This window comes from Silurus aristotelis (genome assembly GCF_946808225.1).
Source record: "Silurus aristotelis genome assembly, chromosome: 16".
Lineage (NCBI taxonomy): Eukaryota > Metazoa > Chordata > Actinopteri > Siluriformes > Siluridae > Silurus > Silurus aristotelis.
In genome coordinates, this window is record NC_139589.1 from 9,228,461 (window position 1) to 9,255,846 (window position 27,386).

The 27,386-nt window shown below is 35.3% G+C and overlaps 2 protein-coding genes across 4 annotated transcripts in view; one reads left to right on the top strand and one right to left on the bottom strand.

The window, feature by feature from the left end:
• htr3b (5-hydroxytryptamine (serotonin) receptor 3B) lies at nucleotides 1-11,172 on the bottom strand. Of its 2 annotated transcripts, none has more exons than XM_083564701.1 (10): nucleotides 11,016-11,172; nucleotides 8,799-8,840; nucleotides 7,766-7,932; nucleotides 6,814-6,858; nucleotides 6,194-6,303; nucleotides 5,870-6,039; nucleotides 5,007-5,164; nucleotides 2,034-2,244; nucleotides 1,199-1,408; nucleotides 1-757 (listed from the first exon to the last, which is right to left on the bottom strand). In XM_083564701.1, exons 1-10 carry the CDS (start codon nucleotides 11,026-11,028, stop codon nucleotides 492-494), a joined length of 1,392 nt encoding a protein of 463 aa, XP_083420827.1. In that variant the 5' UTR covers nucleotides 11,029-11,172; the 3' UTR covers nucleotides 1-491. The 2 variants fall into 2 exon arrangements, with proteins under 2 accessions (XP_083420827.1, XP_083420828.1); XM_083564702.1 differs by lacking the exon at nucleotides 11,016-11,172 and adding an exon at nucleotides 9,528-9,765 and having other exon boundaries at nucleotides 8,799-8,843.
• The window catches only part of usp28 (ubiquitin specific peptidase 28), a 26,752-nt gene continuing 10,530 nt past the window's right edge, over nucleotides 11,165-27,386 (top strand). Inside the window, exons 1-17 of one of the 2 annotated variants that reach the window (XM_083564695.1) lie at nucleotides 11,165-11,312; nucleotides 14,624-14,698; nucleotides 14,938-15,055; nucleotides 15,773-15,854; nucleotides 15,954-16,116; nucleotides 18,595-18,681; nucleotides 18,912-19,049; nucleotides 20,075-20,145; nucleotides 20,239-20,315; nucleotides 20,394-20,542; nucleotides 20,657-20,784; nucleotides 21,798-21,893; nucleotides 22,003-22,167; nucleotides 23,261-23,475; nucleotides 23,793-23,863; nucleotides 25,372-25,600; nucleotides 27,027-27,335. In XM_083564695.1, coding sequence (XP_083420821.1) covers nucleotides 11,271-11,312; nucleotides 14,624-14,698; nucleotides 14,938-15,055; nucleotides 15,773-15,854; nucleotides 15,954-16,116; nucleotides 18,595-18,681; nucleotides 18,912-19,049; nucleotides 20,075-20,145; nucleotides 20,239-20,315; nucleotides 20,394-20,542; nucleotides 20,657-20,784; nucleotides 21,798-21,893; nucleotides 22,003-22,167; nucleotides 23,261-23,475; nucleotides 23,793-23,863; nucleotides 25,372-25,600; nucleotides 27,027-27,335 — 2,215 coding nt within the window. In that variant the 5' untranslated portion in view covers nucleotides 11,165-11,270. The remainder of the gene's footprint in view (nucleotides 11,313-14,623; nucleotides 14,699-14,937; nucleotides 15,056-15,772; nucleotides 15,855-15,953; nucleotides 16,117-18,594; nucleotides 18,682-18,911; nucleotides 19,050-20,074; nucleotides 20,146-20,238; nucleotides 20,316-20,393; nucleotides 20,543-20,656; nucleotides 20,785-21,797; nucleotides 21,894-22,002; nucleotides 22,168-23,260; nucleotides 23,476-23,792; nucleotides 23,864-25,371; nucleotides 25,601-27,026; nucleotides 27,336-27,386) is intronic. The other variant, XM_083564696.1, reaches the window with a different exon arrangement.

The following is a 27,386-nucleotide window of genomic DNA, read 5'->3' on the forward strand; positions in this document are numbered from 1 at the left end:
TTTTTTTGAGGAAATAATGATTTTTTTTTATTGTATACAAGCTGACAGATAGATGTAAAGTTTGGACAAAGGACTGACTTACAAGTGACAATAAATTTTACAATAACAGCAATAAAGATTTTTTAGGGGATAATCTAATTCAGGTCATGACAATCATCAGTGTTCATGGATGTCTCAGTAAGTCCCATGTGAGATCTATGGGATGTTGTTATTCATTTGTTCAATCATTTCCTTTCAATTTTTTTTATGATATCATGTTTTATTTTGACATGTTTATTATGAAATGCTATAAAGTACTTGATTTTATTAATTTCAATTTATGAATCACTTTATTTCAATCCTTATATTCATATTGAATGCAAAATTTTGATGAAAGAAACGGTATTATAATAACATTTTATGGATCGTTCTCAGTGTGCATTCATCACAGATTATTTAGTCCTTTCCTCTTTGTTATTGTTCTGTATTGTCCGCACTACTGTATTGGCACTTTAAACTGAACTCCAGCTGCTCCAAAGCAGGAGGAGAGTGCTGGAGTAAATAATAAAGATGAGCAGGTAAATGCGAAAAAGCAGCTTGTCCACTTTGTAACAAAGAGCGAGCCAGTCTGTCTGAGCCATTCCATCATTCTCATCCTCCTGAAGGAAAAGTTTGAGGGTGATGAGTTCCTGCAGGATTTTCTCCAGCTGTGGTGGACCAGAAAGGGGTTCTGTCAGAGACAACAGGTCCGGCTCAGGAGAGAGATCATACTCATAGCCTGTATGTAGAAGAAAAAAACAAACTGGCTTAGTAGAATGAATGAACACAATTATTACACCTAACAAAAAAAAATAAATACAGTGAACCACATACTTTAGCGGTTGCAACAAGCCACAATATGTCACGTTTTAGCTAGCATAACTGTAGTTCAGGTATCAGTGAGACTTTACTTGGCTTATAATAAAACACATGGAGTTGTGCAGTTATGGGAAATGAGTCAACGCCAAGTGGGCTGATGTGGCCAGATGCCAAGAGGGGCTACTGTTATAATGCAAAATAATAAATTTCCTCAAATAACACATTTTCTATTGCTTTTATACTAACGGATTTCAAATGCAAATTTCAAATAAATACCTTTCTCATCTCTTTTTCTTTGAATTCTTACAACTGACTAATCAAATCTGTTTTTGAGAGTGCTTAATTTTTTTATATTTCTCACCTCCTGAATGATCTATATCATCCAAAGTCCTCACAGATGTGAAGAGACTCCCACTGAAGCTCTGCTCAGTTGAACCATACTTGTGCAGTAAGCAGGCAGAGATGGACATTTCCTTCACCTCTTCCTGACTGTGATGCAGGAGCTTCACCACAAAAATGGACTTTGCCAAACTTAGCACCAGGAGGGCCATGCAAACCGCAAAGAAAGCACCTACAAAGCACCAACTGAAACTTATATACATAATATAAATATTATATATACTATACACACACTACTAGCTACACTAGTGGCTACTCACTCCGTACAGGAAATAAGATTTGTTTTGCGCATGCATAAAAACACTAAAGAATCCTTAGCGCTAGCATTAGCCACTAACCCAGAAGTGCTTTTTGATTTAAGAATTGTTTTACCTAATAAATATCTAACTGAAATATCGCATGTACAAATGTATTCGGACCCCTTGCAACACCTGAAAATAAACATGATTTGGAAAGGCACACAATTTTATTGATGGTCCCACAGCTGACAATGCATATCAGAGCAAAAACCAAGCCATTAGGTCAAATGAAATGCCTGCAGCTCAGAGACAGAATTGTTGCAAAGCACAGATCTGAGGAACACTATAAAAAATTGGTGCTGGGCTGAAGCACAATGGCCTCCATAATTCTCAAGTTGAAGAAGTATGGCACAACCAGGACTCTTGCAAGAGGGTACTGATAGATAGATTGATGAGAAACAAACCAGTCTGAATGATTGTAGGTTAAGGTTGTAGCACAATAAAATTGTTATTAATTTATAAAAACAAGATTACAACAGTTGACATTTCATAGTGTACCAATCAGAGGTGTTTTGATGGCTGTTGCTGGGATTTCATCCATCATGTTAACTCTGAATACGGTGTACCCAAGCAGAATGCTGGTTTTGAAGGTGATGCGGGTGCCACTGTTTGGTGGCAGGTAAAAGCTGATAACATCCACCAACATGAGGAAGATGCTGGGGATGAGAACACTGACCACATACAGCAGGGGGCGCCGGCGGATTAGTACCTAAAGGCAAACATGGGGTAAAAGGTAGGATATGTGAAATTTACTACACCAATACTAGCTGCACTAGTAACAACAATTCATATTCACCCTTGAACTAAACCTTACCACCTTTGTTGCCACCCCAACTCTAACCTCAGATCTCATCTATTTGTCTTAGCGAATATTATTTCACATTGTATAGACCTTCATAATGTGGTGGCAAAATGAAGCAACGTAAAACATTGCATTGTTTAGTTCCAAGCAGTGAATCAATAGCTTTTCTTGGGAATGCTGGACATGAGGTGGGAATATGCCCTGAATAGGATGAGCAGCAGACACATGTACATTTAACGAAGCATTTAACTCTAATAGCAATTAAAAATAACCAAACCGGAAAACCTTGAAGAACCCTAGACAGACATGGGAAGACCTTGGGAAAACCCATACAATCAGTAAACCAACCCTGAGATCCTACCAGGACCTGGAGTTAAAGGGGATGCATCGTTAGCAATATTTTAGCAATGTGGACCTCACAAAACTTTTTCCTGGTTACAACTGAGTCTCAAAGTTCATATGAACCAAAACTGAAATACTGAACAGCCAGATCAAGGTGGATCAGGCAGTTAAAGCAAATAGATGCAAATTTGTTTTGCTGAGCCAATTCAATGGTAGCAGGTCTGGTCAAATGCTTCTTTATATCTGGTCAATCAATGTTCAATGGAATATGCTGCAAATACCATATTATCCTGAACATATTTTGGTCACCCCTAATGTGCTTTCACAACACTTTTCCTACATAATATAAAAACTTCTGAACACGTATATCACAGAGTTAATTTGATCCTGTATCATTTTCGAACACACCTAAAGTGCCAAATGGAGGCCTTTCCTAAGAAGCTCTTCAGACCTATTAGTTATTTGCACATATTAGAGCTAAACTAGCTTTAGATCCTTTTGAGCGCTGCAGTAATTGCTTCAGAAAAAACAGCACAAAGCCCTCAGATGCACTTTCTTTTTTTTTTTAAGAGTCCGCTTAAAGTCGGACCTGCTAACCATCCGTGTCACTTTGCTCTTTTAAGGCTGCTTAAACTCACACAGCACAACAAAGAGCAATTTCACACCGACTTAAACAGCCCCTCCATCACACCCCCATTCAGCCCATTTGGCCAATGAATAAAAACGCAAATATGGATCACTAAACGGCTCGTGCCAATGAGCCATGGAAGAAAGGTAATCAAAGTGCCCATGTGTGCCTTCCTCCAGAGTATGAACATTTCGTTGAAACAGTGTGGTTACGCAGGGCTTAAGAGCCATTGGCCTGCTCTTCCCACCAACCATGAAGCTTATTGATCAGACGGCAGAAAGACTCTCATTATCGCCATCGTCGCAGCACGCTGTCTGCCGTTAGGCCTCATCTATAAGCATTAGTGCCCTGTTACTAACAGCCAAACAGAGTTTAGTGCAATGGGTGTGACACTTGTCAGATTGCAGTATATATTTCAATAGTAGCTTGGAGCCTTTTTTTTTACAGTCTGCCTTCATACAATGAAGGAGACAGGTAGTGGTGGTGGACACAAGAATATCTGCAAAAACAAAGTATGTTCTGAAGGCCTGGATTAGAAAGGTGGTTATAAGAGCCAGTCCCTGTAGCGCTTTCACATTTACAGATGATTTAGTTAGCGACCACATTCTGAGGTCTAGGCTACAGATAGGAGCCTAATGTAAAGTAAAGAGCTTTATCACAATAAACATTTTGCCTCCCAGTTTTACTGTACAGTACTTAATCCAATAGAGGAGTAGGACAATACCTGTTAACTGCTTCAAATAATCATGTATTTGCTTTTGTATTGTAACTCAATTGCCTCAATTACCTATGCATTGTCCAAGCTGAAATTTTTCATCCTTTGGGTTCTGCACCATGAAACATTGGACTAAACTAGAAGTCTATCTGTAGATTTGGGTTTTTTTTCCAAAAGAAAATACAAATTGTTGCCCCGTATTAATGGTCCAAACATATTAGTTTTCACAAAAATCCATGTACATCCATAAAATCCATAGATCAAATAAAAAATATATAGGAATCATATTTTTAATCACGCATCAGTACTTTTATCTATCAAAAAAAACAAAAAAAAAAAAAAAAAAAAAACTGCTGCATACTTTTTGAAGGACAAGTTAAATATTAAATAAAACTGAAATGATATCATAAAAAAATGTGCAATTATGCTCACCACATTGGTGCAAAGCCAGAGTCCTCAGTTTGATCCTGAGCTTACATAAGTCTCCTCACTGGTATAGGTTTCCTCACTGTTCTCTAGTTTCCTCCTTTCCAACAAAGATAGGTTGAGTGGCTTCCCAAAATTGCCCGAGAAGTGTAAATGACTGTATGTATGGTGCCCTGTAATACACTAATGTCCCATTCAGAGTATGTCCAGCTTTCCCAGTGTTTCCAGTTTTTGGATCCACCATGAGATTGACCATTATAAACAAATGACTATTTTTATTATATTAACATTCTACTACTACTAACTACTCCCTATCTATGTATATTGTCAACATTTCATTATCACCTGCAGACCCTCTTCTTGATTGACTTTACAACCTGGAAACTAATTAGAATAATATTAAAGTGGAGGAAAATAAATATTTGTAAGGTGAAAATATGAAAGTTGGGATTGTGTAAATCATTTTCATTAGGCTAACATGTCTTGACCCAAGAAGAATAAAGAAATGTTTTCCATGTTAGTAATTGTATTTCAATTATTGAGTTATTTGATTCTCACATTAAATTGGATGTGGGCGTAATCCTTGTTAGCCAAGTTGAGCTTCCAGTAATGAGAGGGCACCGAGAGCAGCTCCCATTCCCCGTTGTTCATGAACTCTTTGGTGTCAGTTTCAATTTCCTCAGGGTTCCTCAAAAGAGCCAGATCCAGCTCACCCACTATATATATGGACATTTAGAATTTGAGAAACATTAAAGTCTACATAGTTGCCTGTCCTGATTTGCCTTTCACTTCTCTAGTACATAAACTGTACATAATCTGTTTTCTCAAGATGCCAAGGATATGAGAAATGTTATACTGACAAAAATAATCTAAACTCACCTGAATGCTACAGAAATGTTTGTATGAACTGTTACTGTAATTGTAAAATCTCTGTTTTTGTTTATACTACAACCATTAGACACAGTACCCTTATTCAGTTTCATTTACTTCTGTTTACTCTTTTACACCTGTGTAGTGTAATGAATTATTATCTCCATATCTGGTTTCACCTAAATAAGGATCACTTTTAAGCCTGGCTTAAGTCTCAAAGGTTCTTCCTCATGTCATCTTAGAGAATTTTTCTCACCAATGTCACCTCTGTCTTACGAATTATAGATCAAGATTTCTGTAAAACTACTCGGTGCCAATGTCTATATTTAAATGCACTTTGCAAATACGGCCAAATTGAATTTTTGATATTTGATTAAAAGTTATGCAAGAAATAAACATTTGTGAGCTGTGAAATAGGTTGTATTTTATCAGGAAAACAAATCTATATCTAAGTGTAAAAATATCTAATGGTCACACAGAACATATTTGTCTTACAGTTAAAACCACTCTAAGGCAAAATCACAGCTTTCATATGCCGGAAAGGTATTTACCAGAGTGGAGCCAGCTGCGGAAGGTCAGAGTGCAGTTCTGCTTGTCAAAGGGGAAAGCATAAATCTCCAGGTCACAGGCTGAGACAACCTGGATGGGTTTGTAGTTTTTCACCACCCCAGATGAGTTTACATACACATAAGGGATTACAGGGGATTTGCCTGCATCCACACTAAAGTGAAAGAAAAGAGCATGTTAAGCAGGGGTGGCAATAAAACATAAATTATACGTATTTATTAGTGTTTTTGCCAGTTCTTGAAGGTGGAGGTGTATGGCATGTATCAGAATTAAATATTCTGATACATCAGTTGTTTTTATGTTCTAACAATTCACTGATGATGACGTCAGGCACCCAGATGGCATCTGAGGAAAGTGATATTTCTGTGATGCCATCAAATTCTTCAGGATCCCACACAAGAAACTCATCTTTCCAGATCTGAAATTTAAGAAGGATATGATTTTTTTTTTCAGGTTAGATTGGCAAAAATAGTCAGGATGCCACTTTTTACACTTTTTATCATAACACTATATAAAATGATTGTTTATTTTTTTTATATATATATATATATATATATATATATATATATATATATATATATATATATATATATATATATATATATATATAAATTTTTTTTTTTTTTTTACTGAACCACACACATTTAAAAATTTATTGCATTGTAAATATAATGAACTATCAATATAAAAGAAATGTAACAAAAAATGCAGATTATTTAATATGTAGACAAAACAAAAAGAAATTTCAATTTTAACCTATTTTCATATTTAAAAAAATGTGTTTTTCTTAGTTAGAGGATCTAATAGCATTCGCTAATACCTGATACCTTTTTTTTGCCGATATGTGCATAATGCAATACTGGCTATTTGGATGAAATAAATGACACGCCGATATAAAAAACCTCTAATTCAGAAACATAATACTAACCTGGCGATACCATATGCTTGTGGTCACTTTCTGCATCTGTCCATCCTGTAAGGAGAATCCAAGATAACTTGCATTCATATTTAAAATTTTAAAGACCGAGAATTAAGTATTTTGCTTTACAAATTAAATGTCTGACACAAAAAGCTCCACATCTAACTTACCCTAGCACTCAAAGCACATTGAGAGGTTCAGTAGCTTGAACACATTTACTGACTAATCTATAAAAAAAAAGTGGAAGTTTTATTTTTTATACATACAGTTATATCAGGTGTTGGTTTTGTTTTTATCAAATTTTTACCACAGTACTTTTTAATTCTCAATTATGATTGGTGATATGGTGATTATTTTTCATAACAACAGCTATAAAGTTGTAAGTTGTAAAACTTTAAAAGTAAAGTTTTCTACAGGACAGAGAACTTTCTTTTCTTTTCTGTTGTTGTTGTGGTTTTTGTTGTTGTTTTAGTTTATGTTTTTATTAAAATAATTTTTTCTAAATAATGAAAGTAATAACAGGAATTGACTTGATTTGCTGACTATAGATTTATAGAGTTTGTCACACATGATGTTCTTTAATTATCTTATTTAATAAAACAAAAACTTAATAATTCAAAATGTAAGAATAATTAAACAATCCTGAAGCTAATAGTTACTGCGAATTAATTAGCTTTTGTGGTACTAAAAATGTAGATTTTGTATATGTATTTAGTGTTGTGGATTTAGAATAAAAAAATCACAAAGCCAATCTGGAAGCAAGCAATAACCTTTCCTTACTTTTTAGCTCCAGTCCTAAGCTATAAAAGCCACCTAACAATTCCTGATGTCTTATAAAAAACTACATTTTATTTAATTTTCCATTTAACTTATGCTGTGATTTTGTTTTCAAAACTAATTTACCATGTTCTCTACTAATATGTTCAGGAATAAACCGGCACAGGAAGAATAAGCTGCTCACCACATCCAGCACAGACTGGATAATCAGGTCAATGTAGATTGTTGTAGGACTGGTCCAGTTAAGGACAGGCCGGATCCCGCAGTCATAGTGGCGCAGCAGGGTGCGTGTCAGCTGGTTCAGCACAGACCTTTTTGGCTTCTCGGGGAGTGAATCAACCTGGCAAATCACTTAACACATCACTGTACATTAGTACCTGATGGATGTTTAGCAAAAGATACTTTTTACATAATTTGTATTACTTTTTTCTATATTAAATTTATGAAATGCAGTCAATAATCCAAGATGTTTGGTGTCTACAATTGGCTTCTTTAGTTTTGTACTGGAGCTGTCAGTTAAACATTATACGATACTGTACTATTATTATTATAATAATATACAAATAAAATATGCAGGCAATGCATTATGCAATTTCTGTGTTAATGATATTGAACACTGATACTGATAATGACACAAAACAGTTTGAGAAAATAGTGTAACCCTTCAGTCATGCAGTTTGCACAGTGATGAACTGCTTAACATTAAGAAAAAACTTTAACATTAAACTTTAAATGTGTTGGTGAACTAAAGACAATGGTGGATATACTATTTAGTTTTAAGAAAATGTAGTTCCCTGCTAAATTATATTGATTATAGACAAATGTTTTGGAAGATTTTGATTGTTTTTGTATTGTGATATTATTATTTTTTAATTAGAGCTATTTTCATTAAAAAGGTGACTTAAATATGGTTTTAAAACATTGCCTTTAAACCTTGACTTATTCAATAAACACAACAAAATTGTGAAAATTTTCAAGCAAGAAGGGAAAATATTTAATTTACCATTTTTACCCCATTTTGCTGTGTTCATTGCTTTATAAACATACATACATACATACATACATACATACATACATACATACATACATACATACATACATACATACATACATACATACATACATACATACATACATACATACATACATACATACATACATACATACATACATACATACATACATATTATTAAATCCATCCAAGTAAAAACTCTTACCTGAGAGAAGGACACACAATAACAGGTTGGAAAACATCACTTCTGCTTTCGTAACAAAAAAGAAAAAGAAGAAGGAATTCAATCTTATTCGTGCAGCATTACTGACACCATTTTCTCTTAAAAATGGTCAAAGTGATATCTTTTAGAACGCAGAAGAAGCCTAAAGTGTTTGAGATTTGTCTCTGCTTTCATGTGTACGATGTAGAAGTGCGATGAACATTTGCTGTGTATAGCCGTGTATTGATTTTCTATGTCAATGGTAAGCTGATAGCAGGAAATTGACATCTCTAGTGACTCCCCCCTCACAGGACTGAGTTGATGTGGAACATTAGCATAATACTATTGGTGTTGATGAAATGCAGTGCACATTTATACTGGATTTTGTACATTAGATATAACACTATTAGATATACAATATAAAAATTAAATAATAGAAGGCTGTACATGTAAAAAATACATATTATGACAATGTATTAATCAGATAAACTATAAAATATATGGATGTGGCAGTAGCAGTCCAGTTTACTGGAAAAACATATATTTAGGTAAATGTTATGTTTATATTAAATATATTCAATGAAATATATATTCATTGTAAAATACTCTATATAAGGTATTTCAAAGAAATTAAACATATTGAAATAACCATACTCAACATAGAGCATGAAGTATTATTACAATTTTTTTAAGTAATTATGTTCTTTTCAATTACGTAAATCATCAGGAGACCAAACAGAGGGACATGGGGTATATCGGTAGGAGAATGCTGAGTATGGAGCCTCCAGGAAGAAGGAAAAGACGAAGACCAAGGAGGAGGTTTATAGATGTGGTGAAGGAAGACATGCAGGTTGTTGGTTTGAAAGAAGCAGATGTAGAGGACCGAGGGGTATGGAGACGGATGATCCGCTGTGGCGACCCCTAATGGGAGCAGCTGAAAGAAGAAGAAGAAGAAGAAGAAGAAGAAGAAGAAGAAGAAGAAGAAGATGATCAGGATACCAAACAGAACTTTTGCTATGTTTCCACACGGACAGTATCAATTGCCGGATGTGTGCATCACTGCGGTTTTGGTGCTAGAATTGACACTGATGTGCGCATCAGTAAAACAAATATTTAAGTCAAGTCAAGTCAAGTCAAGTTTATTTGTATAGCGCTTTTCACAACAGACATTGTCTCAAAGCAGCTTTACAGAAAACAACAGTGAAGGTGAATGGTGTGCGTTTGTCCCTGATGAGCAAGCCGTGGCGACAGTGGCAAGGAAAAACTCTCTTAGATGATATGAGGAAGAAACCTTGAGAGGAACCAGACTCAAAGGGGAACCCATCCTCATATGGGTGACATCAAGAGTTTGGTCATAAATCTTTCAACAATACAGAACAATTTGTGATCATCATAGATCCAGCATCAGCTTCTCCATGCCAGGGCCTTTAAACACTCGGCATCTACTTCTCCATGATCATCCATAGGTCCATAATCTTCATGAGGTGGGACGTGACTGGAGCTGGCCAGACCTCAGGATGCCTCGGGATGGGGAGAGAAAGAGAAGCAGTGGAGAGGAATTAGCGTAGCTGCTGTTCATGATATTAACAGTTAAAGTAAAAAAAAAATATTGTTTTGGTGGAATAAATTTGTATATATATATATATATATATATATATATATATATATATATATATATATATATATATATATATATATATATATATATATATAATTTATTTATTTATTTATTTATTTATTTATTTGAGTAAAAACGGTCATACAGAAATGTGCGCAGCATTAATCTCGCATGAATAAAATGATTGCAATTAAAATTCATTTACGTTAATGCGTTATTAACGCGTTAATTTTGACACCCCTAATAGACATATATATATATATATATAATTAATATTACTATCATTATTATTATTATTATTATTATTATTATTATTATTATTATTATTATTTGCCAAAACAAACAAGGTTTTTTTTTAGATTATAGTTTATTCTGGTGTCTTGTAAAATAAAAGTTTTTATATAATTTGTTTGTTTGCTTGCTTGTTTGTTTTCATTCTTCTTCACATACAGGTGAGCTGACACGTGTGTTTTAATTTTATACGTGACCCCACGTGACCTTCCGTCAGTCTGACGTGTACTGGCGGCTAAAAAAACGTTAACACAGTACTACTACAATACTAATGCCGTAAAAGAAGGATTTAATATACTGTATTTCCTGACCTACACTTTTCATGCGTCCAAACTAATATTGCTGAATTAACTTTCTAGGGAATGCAGCACCTGTTCAACTGCTCTTCTTCTACCACACTAACATGCTATTTAGTGCGGCAGTATGCGGTTTGGGACGCAGCTCTGCTCCCTGCGGTGTGTGTGGGGGAGTGTGGGTGTGTGTGTGGGAGTGATCCATGGAGTAGGTCACACTCAGGAGTCCGGTCGAAGAAATCTGGGGAAAATTAAAAGTTGAACTGTTCTGCCATGAGAGTGGAAGAGGACTTTGAACATGGGGAAAACTGTGCGGTGAGAAGTGCGCTTTGTGTTGCGGTCATTTTTATCCACGTCATGTTGGCTTTTTCATTTGTTTAATTTTTTTTTTATTGGTTGAGATTGATTTGTTTGTGCTTGTTTATGTGTGCCAAAACATCACATACACGGTGCTTTGCTTTTCTATAACAACAACGTTAAAATAAATACAATTGAGAGAGTTGTGACGTCATAAAAACAGCTCACCGTTATTTGCATTTTGCAGATTGCAGTTTTATCAGTCAGTCATAATAAAAGTGGAAAAGTGCAATATTTTCCCAGTGATTTTTTCTCCCCTATTTAATTTATTAGTAACTATTCTAGGTCATATGTAAATAGTTTATGTCACAGGTGACTGGTTTTCCTCATTGCTATATGGTCGACCAACCCCTGGTGCCAGGATGAGAGGCGTCATAAACAGAGGTGCTATCTGTGTCAGAGCCAAAAATAGAGCATGAGCCAGGACTTCCAGGCCTTCAGCTCTCCATATATGTCTCCAGCTCCCAGGCTAGTGTTTCTGTCCACCATCACCATCAGTCTGACATTCCCACCTGCTGCGGGAGCTGCTTTATATAGATCCTCAGCTTTCATGCTTTTCTTATCTGGCCTGTTAATGTTTACATGCCACCTGTGCCAGGGGTGTGAATTTTCCACAAGAGCATTTGACAATGGGGAAATTTAACTTAAGAGTGCACTGAGGATGTATCAGTAATATTTCCCAAATATGAAATGTATGCTTATTATAACTAGAAATGTAATTTTTGACGTTCAGCTATATTTTATGGGAAACATTTTATGTTTCATATGGGATGAGCCTAGCTGGCAGGTGGATATTTGTTTATCTTCAATCACTTTTACACATGAATGTTTTGCTGCACAACTTTGCAGTTTCAGATACTAAAATCTGCGTTCATGAGGCATGGTGGTTAGTTTTAATTTCATCACATCACTAGCCTCACAGCCAGCCCAGCCAACATTTCACAGCCAACATTTACTTTCTGCATTATTGTATTAGTTTCATTGTAGCATCTAAAAAATTAGCATGTATGGTTAAACATAAAATAACACAATTACACAGCTATTTGATATCTTAAATTACAAGCAGATAAATATGCATATATATATATTATATATATATAAAACATTAAGGGAAGAATGTTTCTGTAACAGTTCTTTGAATGATCACAGGTTCACTGAATAGCTGAATGTGAATGAATGTAAACCCCAAAGAATCATTAGCAAAACTAATGTTATCACTGATCTCATCCTTATAGCAGCTATATTCAGTCATTGCTTCGCTTTTTTTTTTTTTTTTTTTTTTAAGTTAATAACATTGAGAAACCAGAGAAACAAACTCCTTCACTTTCCCAAGATGGAAAATAGAAATTCCTTTAGAAAATGGTATAAATGTCTTATTGAAAGCTTTACTATATCAAGATATTTTTTTTGTTCTTGTATCAACAAGTTGCTGTATGAAGACTATATAAAATATAATATAGGATATATATATATAGATTACCACTAAAATTCAAAAAGTTCAAATGTAAAATGTAAATCAGATGTAAAATCAATGATTTTCTTTGATTTGCCAATCTTATAAACCTATATTTCTCTTCAGTTGAACATGTTGTGAATATAATGAACATGTTTTAACTGAGCAAATGTAACATTTAAAGAACAAATAAAGTTATGTACCATTTTATGGCTGTAACATGTCCAAAAATTAAGATTGGGCAACAGAAGGCAGGAACATTTTGCAACTAATTAGGTAAATTATCAACTTTCATAACATGATTGGGTCTAAAAAGAGTGTCCGAGACAGGCAGAGTCTCTCGGAAGTAAATATGGGGAGAGGTTCTCCAATCTGTGAAAAAAAGGTGTCTAAAATATTATGGAACATTTTCAGAAAAATGTTCCTCAACATAAAATTGTGAAGATCGCATAGTGCATATCTGCCCCTTAGGCAACAGTGCATTAAAAACAGAAATGATTCTGTAATGGAAATCACTGCATTGGCACAGAAACACCTGAAAAAATCATCATGTCTGTGAACAGTTTGCCATGTCATCCACAAATTCAGATTAAAATTACATGACTATGATCCAGAAATTTCAGTCTTCTCTGGGCCAAAGCTTATTTTAAATGTACTGAAACACAAAGGAATCCTCTGTCAGCATCCTCTGGACTAAACTGGTAAAGGACAAATTGGCTTGGTATCTCGCACTTCCGCTTCTCTGATGGTATGTGGGTGCATTAGTGCCTGTGGAATGGGCAGCTTGCACATCTGGAAAGGCAGCAGTATGCTGGTTATATACAGGTTTTAGAGCACATAGGTTTTTTTTTTTTGGGAGGACCCTGCATATTTCAGCAAGACGATGCTGAACCACATACTGCATCTGTTACAGCAGAATTTTTTTGTAGTACAAGAGTTCGGGTGCTGAACTTGCCTGCCTACAGTCCAGACATTTCACCATTTAAAAACATTTGGCACATAATGAAAGGAAAAATACAACAAAGAAGACTTAGGACTGTTGAGCAGCTAGAATCCTGTATCAGACATGAATGAGACAACATTCCTTTCCCAAAACTCTAGCAACATGTCTCTTCAGTTACCAGATGTATTTGGACTGTTGTTAAAAAAGAGGGGTTGCTACACAGTGGTAAACATGACCCTGTCCCAACTTGTTCTTTTAAAAGGTAAAATTTCTCAGTTTAAAGATTTTCTGTCTTCTGTTCTGTTGTGAATAAAATATAAATTTCTGAGACTGCAAACAACTGCATTATGTAATTGCTAACAAAAAGTCAAATAAAAAAACATTGGTTACAAAGTCAAGCATTAAAGATACAATATTTTAAATATTACGCTTACAAAATTAAATTCCAGCATGCATAGGCTTGTTACTATGTTCATCAAAAAACTGGTCTGGTTTCATTTATTTATTTATTTTTGCAATATTTAATTTATTTTAATTTGTAAATCACTTTCACAATGGACACTGTTACAAAAATAAATTTGTAAAAATAAATAGCTTAAGAATATATTTTTTAATTCATAAGTTTATCCCTATAAATGTATTCCTTGATATTATTTTATATTGATATTATATAGTCTGATTACCCAGCATTTAGTATTTAGTACTTTTCAGTTTGCTAACATATTGCTAATATGTAGAAAACACTATAATGTAAATTTATCACTATATTAATATTATTAGGTTGCCAGGCATATTTTGCAAAAAAACTGTAAAAAAAAAAAAAAAAGAGAGAGAGAAATACACATTTGTTTATTTGCTTGTTTGGTTGTCTAGAATCAGATGCTGCTCAACCAGCTAAAGGAGATCACTGGCATTCAGGACCCTCAAGTTCTCCAGCGTGTCCTTAATGTAGGTTCAAGCCCACGGTCATGCTCTCTGAACTAACAGCACAAACATAAGGATTACTGTATTCTGGAATTTTAATAATAATAATTTACAAATATAAAACTGACACTGTGTCTTTTGTATTTTACTTCAAACACCAGTCCACCAAAGCAAAGCATTATTACTCTCTCATTTATATTAAATATGAAATACAAATATGAATACCATATCATAGACATGACATTAATCTCTAATGACTGCAGGAAAGCCAGGGCGATATTAGCCATGCCATTGGGCTTCTCACCATGCAAACAGAAGAGCAAGAGCAAGTACCTAAAGAAGCTTCAGAGCAACACAGAGAATCTTTGAACCAACACAACAGTAAGATCAGGATACATTACCCACATTATACTGTATATACTGTAATATGAGTACTGTTTCATACACTGCTGAGTTTATAATACACACTGGGGTTTGTCATTTAACTTTTTATAACATTACCTTTAACTGAAAGCAAATATTCTAGTTTAAAAATGTGGAAATGTTACAGGCCATTAATTTTCAACAGGCATTAACAGTGTAACCTTTTTTTCTATAACTGACACAAATGGCGTTTTGACTAAAGAATAAAACAGTAAAGTGCACATTCTTATAGAAAAGAATTGTTTCTTCACCAAGGTTGATTATGTTCCTGTAACAACATATCATGCAGTGCTTTACTTTAATTATTGTACAATAATTCATAGACAATTTCCATTTTGTATTTGTATTAGTTTTATTTGTTTTTGTAGGATTTATTTTTTTGATGTTGCGGAGGATCTGAGAAACAAGACAGATCCTGTTATCACCTACACTATAAAACTTAATGAGAAAACACCAAACTTTCATGTCCTGAAAATGTTTTCATATCAGGAGACAAAGTCTTGGCAATGAAGACTTCGAATATACATAAATAAAAAAATGCTGTTTATTATTATTTTTAGACTATGTGGGGAGTCTACGTTACAAATCCATGTGAATGAGTTATTAATATAGATATGAAATGATTACAAATTTAAAATGCAAGTTTCTAGTAACTGATGAAACTCCTGTTTGTAGCTAACGATGAACTGCAGGCTGCCATTGAGCTCAGTCTTCAGGAGTCTCAGCAGGCCGAGGCAGAGGAGAAAGAGCTCCACAGGTATCCTGATGTTTCCTTAAAGCCTACCCACATCTTAAAAAATATATGCAAGAACTATTACAGAAAAACATACTCCCCAATAATTTTTATTTTACACAGGGCTCTTGAGGCCAGTGCTGAGGAGAATGCTGTCCGTGTGAAGAGGAAGAGGAACGAGGCGTCAGGAGAGATGTGCAGTCCGGCAGACTGGATCAGACAGGAGGGTTGGCCTGTGGGTATCCGCAATGTGGGAAACACCTGCTGGTTCAGCGCCGTCATCCAGGTAGGCTGCTGTCTAAACTACAACATTTGAAATAGGAGATTTGTGACAGTTGAGACATGACATGAATCGAAACACATGGTACAAGACACGTGGCTCCACAAAAATGAAATTGTATTAGCGCTGGGAGTCTTCATCATGTGTCTGATTGTCCTCAGCTGTTTTCTCTTAACCTTTTGATTAGTTTCTGTTTATATATCCCGTTGTGTCTTTTGGTATTCATGAAGTATCACATTCAGTTTCCTGGATGTACCATGACTTTTTCTATGCTTTTTATCTCGTTTTGGTTTCTCGTTCTTGTTTTACACAGTTTATGTTGCTTGCCATTCACCTGACCCATGCTTGTATTACATTTGAATTTGGATTTTGCTTGTTTTGTAAAAAAAAAAAAAAATTTTAATAGGCATTTACATCTGTCCATATCCTTATCACATGGCATAATCACATTTAGAACAGTTCAATTTACAGTCCTTCCCTTAGTAGCCTTTAATTTTTTCTCTCAGAATGTTTGCAAATTGGCATTAAACTCAAATTCCCTACAAACAAAGTCATTACAGACTACAATTTACAGCTATCACACCTACCCCAATGTTTACATTCACTCAGCTATTGTTTGATTTCACCTGGGGGATTTCATTTTCACAGTGTTTGTGATTGTCACTAAACATTCACCTTGTGAAGTATATATTCTGTGTTCCTTTGATTTCTTTGGTTACCAAGCCTTCATATTCTGATGGGGATTCAGGTTCTCTATATTGGCTCTGGTTTCCTTGACATGCTCTTGCCTGCCCTAGTCAATGTGGTTTGTTGATTGCCGGACCATTGCCTGTGCCTTGAGTCTGTTTCTGGATTGTCTTTGTTTTGATTGCTGCATTTAATTAAGTTATATATACCAGCACTTTTGTGCCAGCCTAGCATTCACTTGTGAGAAAATGTAAAGGTTCAGCTTTACCTTTGATTAATTCAAATTATGGACGCTGGTGACACCTTCCAAACATACTAAATAAAAATATTCTTATCTGAAATTTCACTATATCAATAATTACACAGGACTTTTAAAATTCCTCTTTGTAAAGATTCTGGGGAAAAAAAGTACCTATGTTGTTAATATAGACACAATAACGTATTATAAATCTGTTATTTGCAGAAGGCACTACTCATAAAGCTGCTCCTGTAGAAGAATTGGATCAGAATCAAGAAATCATGAGTGCTGTGGCATATAACCGTTTCATTTAAAGCCCAAACCCATTAGCTTTTTTAAAGATATTCTTTTTTTTGCAATCAATGAATATAGATTGAGGAAATTAAGCACTGATCATTAATAAATGGTATGACCCTCTGTAGGAGTGTTTGTATAGTTTTTTTTTTTCTTTTTTTTTTAAGAAAACACTTTACTATTTAAATCATTATGAAGGAATAATTAAATGTTAACTCAATATTTCACCTTTTGAATTTATTTTAATTGCATTTACACGTGGTACCTGATCACATACAATGCAGAATCTTCTGGAATCTTCTGATGCATTTGTGGGATCGCTGGCTTAAATAGGTGTATGTGGTATCCTAGACCGAACAAAGCACACTTTAACGCTCTTATCTCACCTGTTATCTTGTAATCTAGCCATACCGTGCAAATGAAATTACCACCTATGCTAATGACAGGACGCTTGAAACGATGAGCTTCTCTTTCTCTCCGATGCCCATGCATCTCGACACTCTAATTTTATTACAGCCATTCCAGAGTGGATTTAGCCAGGCTTCTCAGATGTCTGTGTTGAAATTCAAGTCTTTATTGATATTGATAGACTGCACAGCAAATTAAATAGTGTAGCATGATGCATGCTGCTCTGAACTTTGACAGCTGTGTTTGTATATAAATAAGTTTGAAATGATAAGATTAGCCATGTTACAAAGTACTGTTATTTCACATCTGTAGCAAAAATCTAGAAAGATTTTTTTTGGTGCAGGAGCTTGTACTGAGCTTAGTGAACGTTATTCAGTAACATGTTGAAATTAGTTTTATCTTGCTATTTGTTGTCAATATTTTTATTTATTTAATAATTGTTATTAGTAGTCTTACATAAATTCGAATTCATTTGTAGAAAACTCTAGTTGTTTGGCTAAATCTGTATAATTCTATTTTATTTCAATTTTCAGATTTGCTAGAACAGAGCGACAGATTTCCAACTTGGCATAGGTTAATTGGTGCAGATGTGTGCACTATTTGACTATTAATGAGCTCCACTCCAGTACTTGACAGCTCATCCACCCCCCAGTCATTTTGTTGTATGACAAAAAGCATTGATGTTAACCTCAGCTCTGACCCCAGTAATTACCCACTTTAGAGTGTTTTACATCCCAAAATCCACCCCAGCCATTACGCTCTATTGACGAGTATGCCTTGTGGTAAATGAAAATGAAATGAAAGCAAATGATGATATGCATGAGTCTCTTTTTTTTTCTCGCTCTTGTTGTTTTCAGTCTCTGTTCCATCTGCCGGTGTTTCGCAGACTGGTGCTCAATTACTGCCTATCTGAGCGCGTGCTGGAGAAATGCAAAAGCCACTCTGTGAGTAATCAGCCGCCTGCGATGATCTGGCTCATATTCTGACAAACATTCTCACATGCTCAGATCTTTAGATCCCTTCTGGCATGGGAAAGTGCTTCTGGGAGTACCTTTCAATAAGAGCGTGATTTAGCTAGATTATATATTTGGTGGAATCGCTTGTTTGTTGTCTCAGTGAGAAGTACTCCAACTGTATATGTAACGCCCCATATGTCTCCGTCTTTTTTATGTAGGAGAGGAGAAACATAGCGTTCATGCAGGAGTTGCGATGCCTCTTCGCCCTGATGGTGGGCTCTAATCGCAGGTTTGTGGATCCCTCTGCAGCTGTGGAGCTGCTCAGGGACGCATTTAGGACCAGCGAGGCACAGCAGGTATGCTGACAGTGGTTTAGTAAACAAGACGCAATTGATTGTAATGCATAAAAGAGGAGGCTTGGAAGACAAGCTGCTCTCTCTTATACCTCTTTATCTATCTATCTCTATCTATCTCTTTATATAAATAAAATCGATTAAAATATTTATTTGTGATTAATCGCTTGATTATCATGAGTTAACTTGTGATTAATTGCAACTTTAGCACACATTTTTATTTTTATAAAGTACCTAAATGTACTTTTAATTAATACTTTTTAAATACCTTTCTAAGTTTTTAATACTCTAATGAACATGGGAATGGACAAATACAAATGCAATATACAAATGCATGTAAGTGTGTGTGTGTGTGTGTGTGTGTGTGTGTGTGTGTGTGTGTGTGTGTGTGTGTGTCTGTGTGTCTGTGTGTGTGTCTGTGTGTACACACACACACACACACATACACTTATATATATACACATGTGTATATGTAAAACTAACCTAAAATGTATTTTTGTAATCTGTTTATTTCTGTAGAACAGCTTTGGGACAATGTCTTGTTAAAAGTGTTAGATAGATAGATAGATAGATAGATAGATAGATAGATAGATAGATAGATAGATAGATAGATAGATAGATAGATAGATAGATAGATAGATAGATAGATAGATAGATAGATAGATAGATAGATAGATAGATAGATAGATAGATAGATAGATAGATAGATAGATAGATAGATAGATAGATAGATAGATAGATCTATATCTATATAGCTCTCTATTATTAACATTAATGCTAATTGGAGAAAAATATTTTGGGAGAATATTGTTCATTTCTTCAATACAATTACAGAGACTTGCCAAGATGCACTGAAGCTGTTTTGGTGACTCATAGTGGCACAGCAGATTACTAATACACTTTGTTTTGTTTGGGTTCTATAATTTGTTTCCCTTATGTGCTGTATGTGTGCAGCAGATGGTTAAGGTACACTGTGATAAGGTTAAGTAGAGACAGTATGACAGAGGTAACATGCTTGCCTGTTTTAGGATGTTAGTGAGTTCACACATAAGCTGCTCGACTGGCTCGAGGACGCTTTCCAGCTGGCAGCTAATAGCAGGTACACTTTTGGAAATAGAAAATGAAGCCTGACTTATTTTTATGATTGAATTTGAAATAACCATATTGATATATGGACTTTCTGGTTCATCAGTGATCTAGAAGATAAACAGGACAACCCAATGGTTCAGCTTTTCTACGGGAAGTTCGTTGCTCAGAGAGTTCATGAGGGTAAGGGGAAAAAAATATCATTTCATTACTGATACATAATGTTGACTAGATGTTGAACTGAAATTAGTTTGAATTCAGGTAAAATCCTGTCTACTATCGAGCAGTTTGGGCAGTACCCTCTGCAGGTTAACGGGTTCAACAATTTGGATGAGTGCCTGGAGGGTGCAATGGTAGCAGCAGAGATCGAATCAATACACTCTGATCAAACTGTGTCATCTGGACAGGAGGTCAGTGTTATGATCTAAAATAAAAGTTTATTATACAATCTGATGCTGTTAGGAATGTAATTGTCTAATTATAATACAAATATTTGTGTAAATACGGAACAAATTATTTTTTAGCGATGGTTCTCGAAGCTGCCACCAGTGTTGACCTTTGAACTCTCTAGATTTGAGTTCAATCAGTCTTTAGGACGGCCAGAAAAAATACACAAGAAGCTTGAGTTCCCGCAGATTATCTACATGGACAGGTGAGAATGAATTAAAGTAGTTTATTCTGTTTTAGCTGCTGTTATTTTTACAGACATTTTACAGACGTTTTTATCTGGTTCTTGAAATTGTATGACAAGGTTTTCTGTTTGCAAAAAAAGTTTTAGCAAGCTATCTATGTTGCAAAAAAAAAAAAAAAAAAAGGTTTCACTAGAATTTTGTCAGCTATACATAAATAACAAGCTAACAAAATGAGCAGGGTGTTATTTAACATTTTACATTGACATTTTGGAGCTTGAAGATTTGCCCATTTCTTTATTAATAATAATAATAATAATAGTAATAATAATAATCTTGTTTATATGATAGTTATAATAACTAACCACTAGGAATTAGTGACTTTTATGGGCAAAAGTATTGGGACACTTGTCTTTCCCAGCCATATGTGGTCTTTTCCCAAACTGTTTGGATAAAGTTGGTGGCACGCAATTGTAGAGGATGCATTTGGGTTCAGTAGCATTAAACCTTTCCTTCACTTGAACTAAAACTAAGGTTTTTTCGGCTTTTCCCATTAGGGGTCACCACAGCAGATCAACCGTATTCGTGATCTGCATGTTTGATTTGGCACATGTTTTTATGCTGGATGGCCTTCCCAACGCAACCCACTCCATTTATCCGGCACTAAGAGTGCACTGGCTTGTGCAACCCTAATGGCTGGGTTCCTTGAACTACGAGGCCCAAATCTGTTCCACCCTGACAGTTCCCCTGGGTTCCCCTGCTTTGTTCCCAGGGGATGTATGTGATTTATAGTTAGCATACTTTACTAACGGCCTTTTTCTGCAGTTGTAGCTTACAATATATCAAGCTAATGTAAGTTTAACTAAACATTTAACAATATGCAGCTCATCTGCTAAACTTTACACACATATGTTTTGGCTAAATAAATTTGGAATAGAGGAAAGCCTTTTCACTGGAAATTCTGTCTTTTAAGATGAGCAATAGACTCACTGTAGCTAAATCTAATCTAAAGCTTGTGTCTTTATTCTCTGAGTAGATACCTTCACCAAAATGTTGACCATACACATGGAAGAAGAGGGGAGGTGAAGAGGCTTAAGGACCAGTTAACAGTTCTTCAGCAAAAACTTGAAAGGTCAGGAATAAATGGCAAACGTGGACAGTGCTATAACAGCAGATATTCCCTTTATGAAATGTGACACAATCTTTGACATTGCTTCAGTTGTTTTTTATTCGTTTTCAAGCTATAAAAACTACGGATCCGGGCCGAACAAGTACCCTCTGGCAGACATGCTGCAGTATGTTTTAGAGTTTGCCAGCTCAAAGCAGACAAACACATGCATGTCTGTCGCTTCGACTGGAACTGCCAGCGCTCCTGCACACACAGAACTCAGCTCAGAACACACCAGGCAAGTGACCAACCATGAGCCTTTCTTGCATTTGTAACACTTTGTTAACACTATTACCGCTGATCAAATAATATTAAGAATATAACACATATGCAGAACATGTATTTTGTAAGTTTGAAAACACTTTATCATTTTAGTGAGACACGTGAATGTTTATTTTGCTTATATACAACAGACTATATATATATATATATATATATATATATATATATATATATATATATATATATATATACATACGTAATGTTTAGCATGAATAACAGCTTTGCACACTCATGTGGACAGTTAATTTCTCCAAACATTAAATAAAGTTCCAATCAGCTGCAGTCCAGATAGAATTGCGTTGATATATGGAACTCCAAACCTTTACGCTTCCACCTCCACATTTGACTGTGAGTGTGAGGCAGTCTGCTAACATCTTTTCTCCTGTTCTCCTAATATAAGAGCTAAAAATTTTACATTTGGCCTCGGCACTTTCTCCCATTCCAATCCTTGATTGCTTTTTCCTTTTACCTAGTTTGCTGCATAAAAACTAAACGAACATGCATGTCTCAATAACGATAAAAGGCTTTTGACAGACACTGTATATTATTTACAGAACACACCCTCATGTCTGCACTTTTAATATTATTTTCAGATCATCCCTACCCCCATCCTTTAATTCTGCACATTTTATCTCCTTGTACACAAATATTTCAATGCATGATATTCTATCAGAGTAAACCAAGGCTTTAAATGACAAATTTAAAGAAACCTTTAAATTCTCATGCGGATAATAACATCAATTTTGCTTTTACATAAGTATGTGTAATAAGTATTGCTTTTACACTTATACTGTGAATATAAGGAAAAAAAATCTCAGTTGATTTTTTTATAGATTATTCAGATTTGAATAATCATATGTTGAAAAGTGGTTGTTACACATACATATATTTTAAAATGTATCCTTTTTTTTTTTTTTAGCATCTTTTATGTATTGTCAATTTTTTTCAAGGCATAACATGGAGAAATGCAGAATAACATAAATTTAAGTGTAAAAACACATTCCTTTTTGAAAAACATGAATGACTGAACTTTGTGTAACCCTGGTTAGCCAAACAGAAGGAGATGATGCCTGCTCATCAGATGTTTCAGGCTGCACACAGAGCTCTACCCAGAGAACGCCCATCCACAAGCCCTTTACCCAGTGTAGACCCCCCACTGACTGGCCTCAGCACCCAGCACCGGGCAGCGTGAGTGATGAGGAGCTGCATTTTGTCAGGGGCTGCCTGCAGCGCTGGAGAACCGAAGCAGAGAACAACATGAACGGTGCTTCCCCCTGTTTGGCTTTTCAAACACTTATGGTATTCTTTTCTCTCGGTGTGAAGTATTACTTAGACTTCTGCCTTTACAAGGAAACAGGAAAAAAAAGCAATCATTGTTCTCCACCAGTGTTGCAGAAGCTGTTTTGTTCCTTTCAGCTCTGCAGTATCGACTGTTGTTCACGAGGCCGCATGTTGTGCCCTTTACCGTATTGTATTAGAGCACAGCCTTATTTTCCAACAGATATCCTAATGTGTTTGAGTGTATCAGGAGCCTGGCCTCGGGTGCACCCTATTGATTGCTGTTCTCTCCTTGTGTTGCAGAGCTCAAGGCCAGCATTGACAAGGTCAGCCAGGCTCTTGAGGGGATGTACTCAGATAACAGTCTGTGTCAGGTAAAGTCTATTTTCTGAAATAGCCCTCGGCTCTACAAACGTCCACCTCCTTTCACTGTGGCATTACTTTCTGTCTGTGAGCAAAAGTGCTATATTTTAAAAGTTGAGTGAGTGTGATTGCAAAACACAAAAATTATACACGCAAATGTTCAGTAATGCAAATGCAAGCAATAAAAAAATGCACAACTAAGCCCTATATTGAAAAAACACTATTAAGTGCCATTTTTTGTTGGCAGAGAGTGTGTGTGTGTGGGGGGGTGGATAAATACAATATGAGGACGTGTGAATATTAGCACGACATCCCGCTGTGATTTCTAATCAAATCAACTCTTTTGATTCATTTTTGAAACTTGTGTGCACCAACAGATTTTGAGAAGCATTTTCACGATTATATTGATTTTTTTATTTTTTTATTTTCTAGTAATAATCAGCAGGCTAAAAAACTTTTTGTTTTAAAATGTGGATATTTATTGATTTAATAAGCATTTATTCTAGCATGTAATTAAAAGAATGTGTGTGTGTGTGTGTGTGTGTGTGTGTGTGTGTGTGTGTGTGTGTGTGTGTGTGTGTGTGTGTGTGTGAAATATATATATATATATATATACATAAAAATATGAAAACAATATAGCTAATACTATTTCCACTGCCTTTGTTAAACTGGTGCTTTAATTATGTAACATTCTATATGGAAAGCTAGGTACGGATAGAAAGTGGAATTTTTTTTATTTGATTGTTTGTTTGTTGATCAGAATTCAGCAGCATTGACACTATATGAGTTTACCCAGAACACCATGCATTTATGGAAACAAAATTGTTAGATATTAAATCTGATTTAACAGCTACAGCAGAAATTGAGAGTGAAGCAGCCTATTTATATTGCGGTAATGCAGCATAAATAGTGTTCCTTGTAAAAACCACATCTGTAACTGGAAATCTGGAAAATAGTGTTTTGCTTCTGCATTTACACTGAAAGGGTCGCAGCAGCACAATTCTGATCTAAAATGGGTTTTTGACAGATGTTTTTATTATAATCTCCACCTTGATCAGCACAGGCACATTTATTTGTGCACACAAAAATATGACAAACTGAGCAGGTTCAGCACACAAATGCGCAATATATAACCTGTTATAAATTGTACTCAAATAGAGCAGAACAATAATGCAGCTGGTATTTAAAAACAAAATTAGCGTTAACTAAAGGTCACAATAACATCATGTAATAATATCTAGAAAATAGTCATATTTATTTTTTATTTTCTAATACAGATATACAGTAAGTCTATTAAACCTAGTTCTAGACATATTATACTCATATCAGACTTGTCCCTTTATCTTGTTAGAATAGTAGAATAATAATAATTAGAAATAGTATAATAATAATTATTTAGAAATGTAAGATAAATCCATCCATATTAAAGACATTTGCACTTTTCAAGATATAATTTCTTGCAGCAATGGTGTTAGTATGAAAGTCTCTTATGTAATATGATGTCTCTCCTTGTCTCCAGGTACCATACAGGCTACATGCAGTTCTTGTTCATGAGGGACAGGCTTCTGCTGGACATTACTGGGCCTACATCTATGATCATGCCCATAAACGCTGGCTGAAGTACAATGATGTGATGGTGACTGAGTCTTCATGGGAGGAGCTGGTACGAGATTCTTATGGAGGAATGACCAACGCCAGTGCTTACTGTCTCATGTACATTCATGACAGACTTCCACACCTCATATCAGGTACTTATTAAATTATTTGTGGCTTTAAGCATGATTGTTAGCCTTAAGCTTATCAGTAAAATAGTGACAAAATTAACATTTTCAAATTCACCTCTCTCTCCATCATTGTTTCTCTCGTTGTCTCTTACTTTCTCTTTGTTAATATTCTTCACTAACATGCATGGTACTAACTGCCAAGTATGATGGTTTAGCCCAGGCTATGATTTAAGCTACATGCTATTGGCTATATGTCTTGACTTCCTGTTTCAGTGGAAATTACATCAGTACAGTTCATAACACTGCCCAATTTTAAGGCACTTCACTGAAACTTTGTGCTGTTTCATTATAATCTGGTAGTTTGTTATTAATAATGGAGCACATTAATTTAAGAATGACAAGTGAATAGAATATGCTGCTTTGGGCTCATTGGAACTAAGTAGTTAAAGAATGGAAAAAGACGAGTTGATTATTTTTTTTTATCCAGTTTTACTTAGTATCCAATTTTAGGGAACCTGTGCCCACCATAACCTTAGATTCCTGTTCTTGGCTGGCAGGAGTGGAACCTGTCTTTCAGCTGTTTCAACTCCTCGACCTTAAGGTTCAATGTGCTGTGTGTTACAACTACAGCTGTAAAAATTGGCTATTTGAGTCACTGTGGTTGTCCTGTAAGCCTAAAATTCTTCTATGACCTCTCATCAGATCAGCCCATTGGGCTCCAACATTCATTCCAAAAATCATTCCAATCCCAGTGTTTGATTTGTACATTACTGAAGCTCTTGACTTGTATTTGGAGTATGTTATGCACTGTGTGTTATGCCTCATGATTGGCTGTTCGTTTTGAATCTTTTTGCAGTAATTAATTCTATTAGATATTAAATAAACTAGACTAAAAATACTTTTTTGCATCTAAGAACCTTTGCAAATAAGTAAACAGTATGTAATACTTTTTTATTGAGACTATCTTGTAAATAAAATTAATATTTTGTATTTTCATTTTTTTTGTGTGGTATTTATTTTGCAAGCTTATCAAAAAGTGTTTTAATATATATATTATTTAATCCAAAGTTTCACCAGTAGAGTGCATAGCAATGAGTATGAGAGAAATAGCATTGCTGTTATTAATAAGATGCTATTTTTATTCAAATAAATTTGGTAACATGATGGATTGCTTGACACACTATAAGGGGCAGCATTTGGTCCATGGACCACCTGTTTATAGTATTATAATTTATAATGTTGCACTCTAAGATGTGTATATTATGCCATGTTTTTTTCTTTTGGTGGTGTTGATAAAACCACTGCTTTTGCAGAACTGATATGAAATCAAGCAAAAGTTTTAAATGAAATTTGATGGATTTGTCTTTCCATGTGTGGTTCAACTCCCAGTGGGTGTGTGTATCGTGAACTATTGATTGTTCCATTACTCTCTCAATTGTGTTAATGGCAGAGGACACAGACAATGAGACGGGTCAGCTTCTGCAAGGCATGGATTCCCTTCCTTCCATACTGAAACGCTATGTCCGTGAGGACAACCGGTGGTTCCAGCAGCAACTGAGGGAATGGGAGGAGCAGTTCCATCAGGCGTCTCAGAACGAGCCACAGGTTTCCATAGCACAGGCGTCCACTACTGAAGAGGAGAACCCTTCAGAACCAGTGCACCCAAATCCAGAACCAAAACAGGAACCTGAAAAAGAACATGAGAAACCAGAAGAACTGACCCTAGAGGCCGATCAGGAGCCGGTTCAAAACTCAGACGGTCAGCTATTTTTCCAGACGAGGTTATCTGACTGGTTGCATCTGTTACAGC

Coding starts and splice junctions, on each gene's coding strand:
- htr3b (XM_083564701.1), bottom strand. Junction 7,933..8,798: donor ATTGTGTGTCCTTCTCTCAG/GTAAGAGTTTTT, acceptor TGATGTGTTAAG/TGATTTGCCAGGTTGATTCA. Junction 2,245..5,006: donor ACGCCCACATCCAATTTAAT/GTGAGAATCAAA, acceptor GTTTGCCTTTAG/GTACTAATCCGCCGGCGCCC.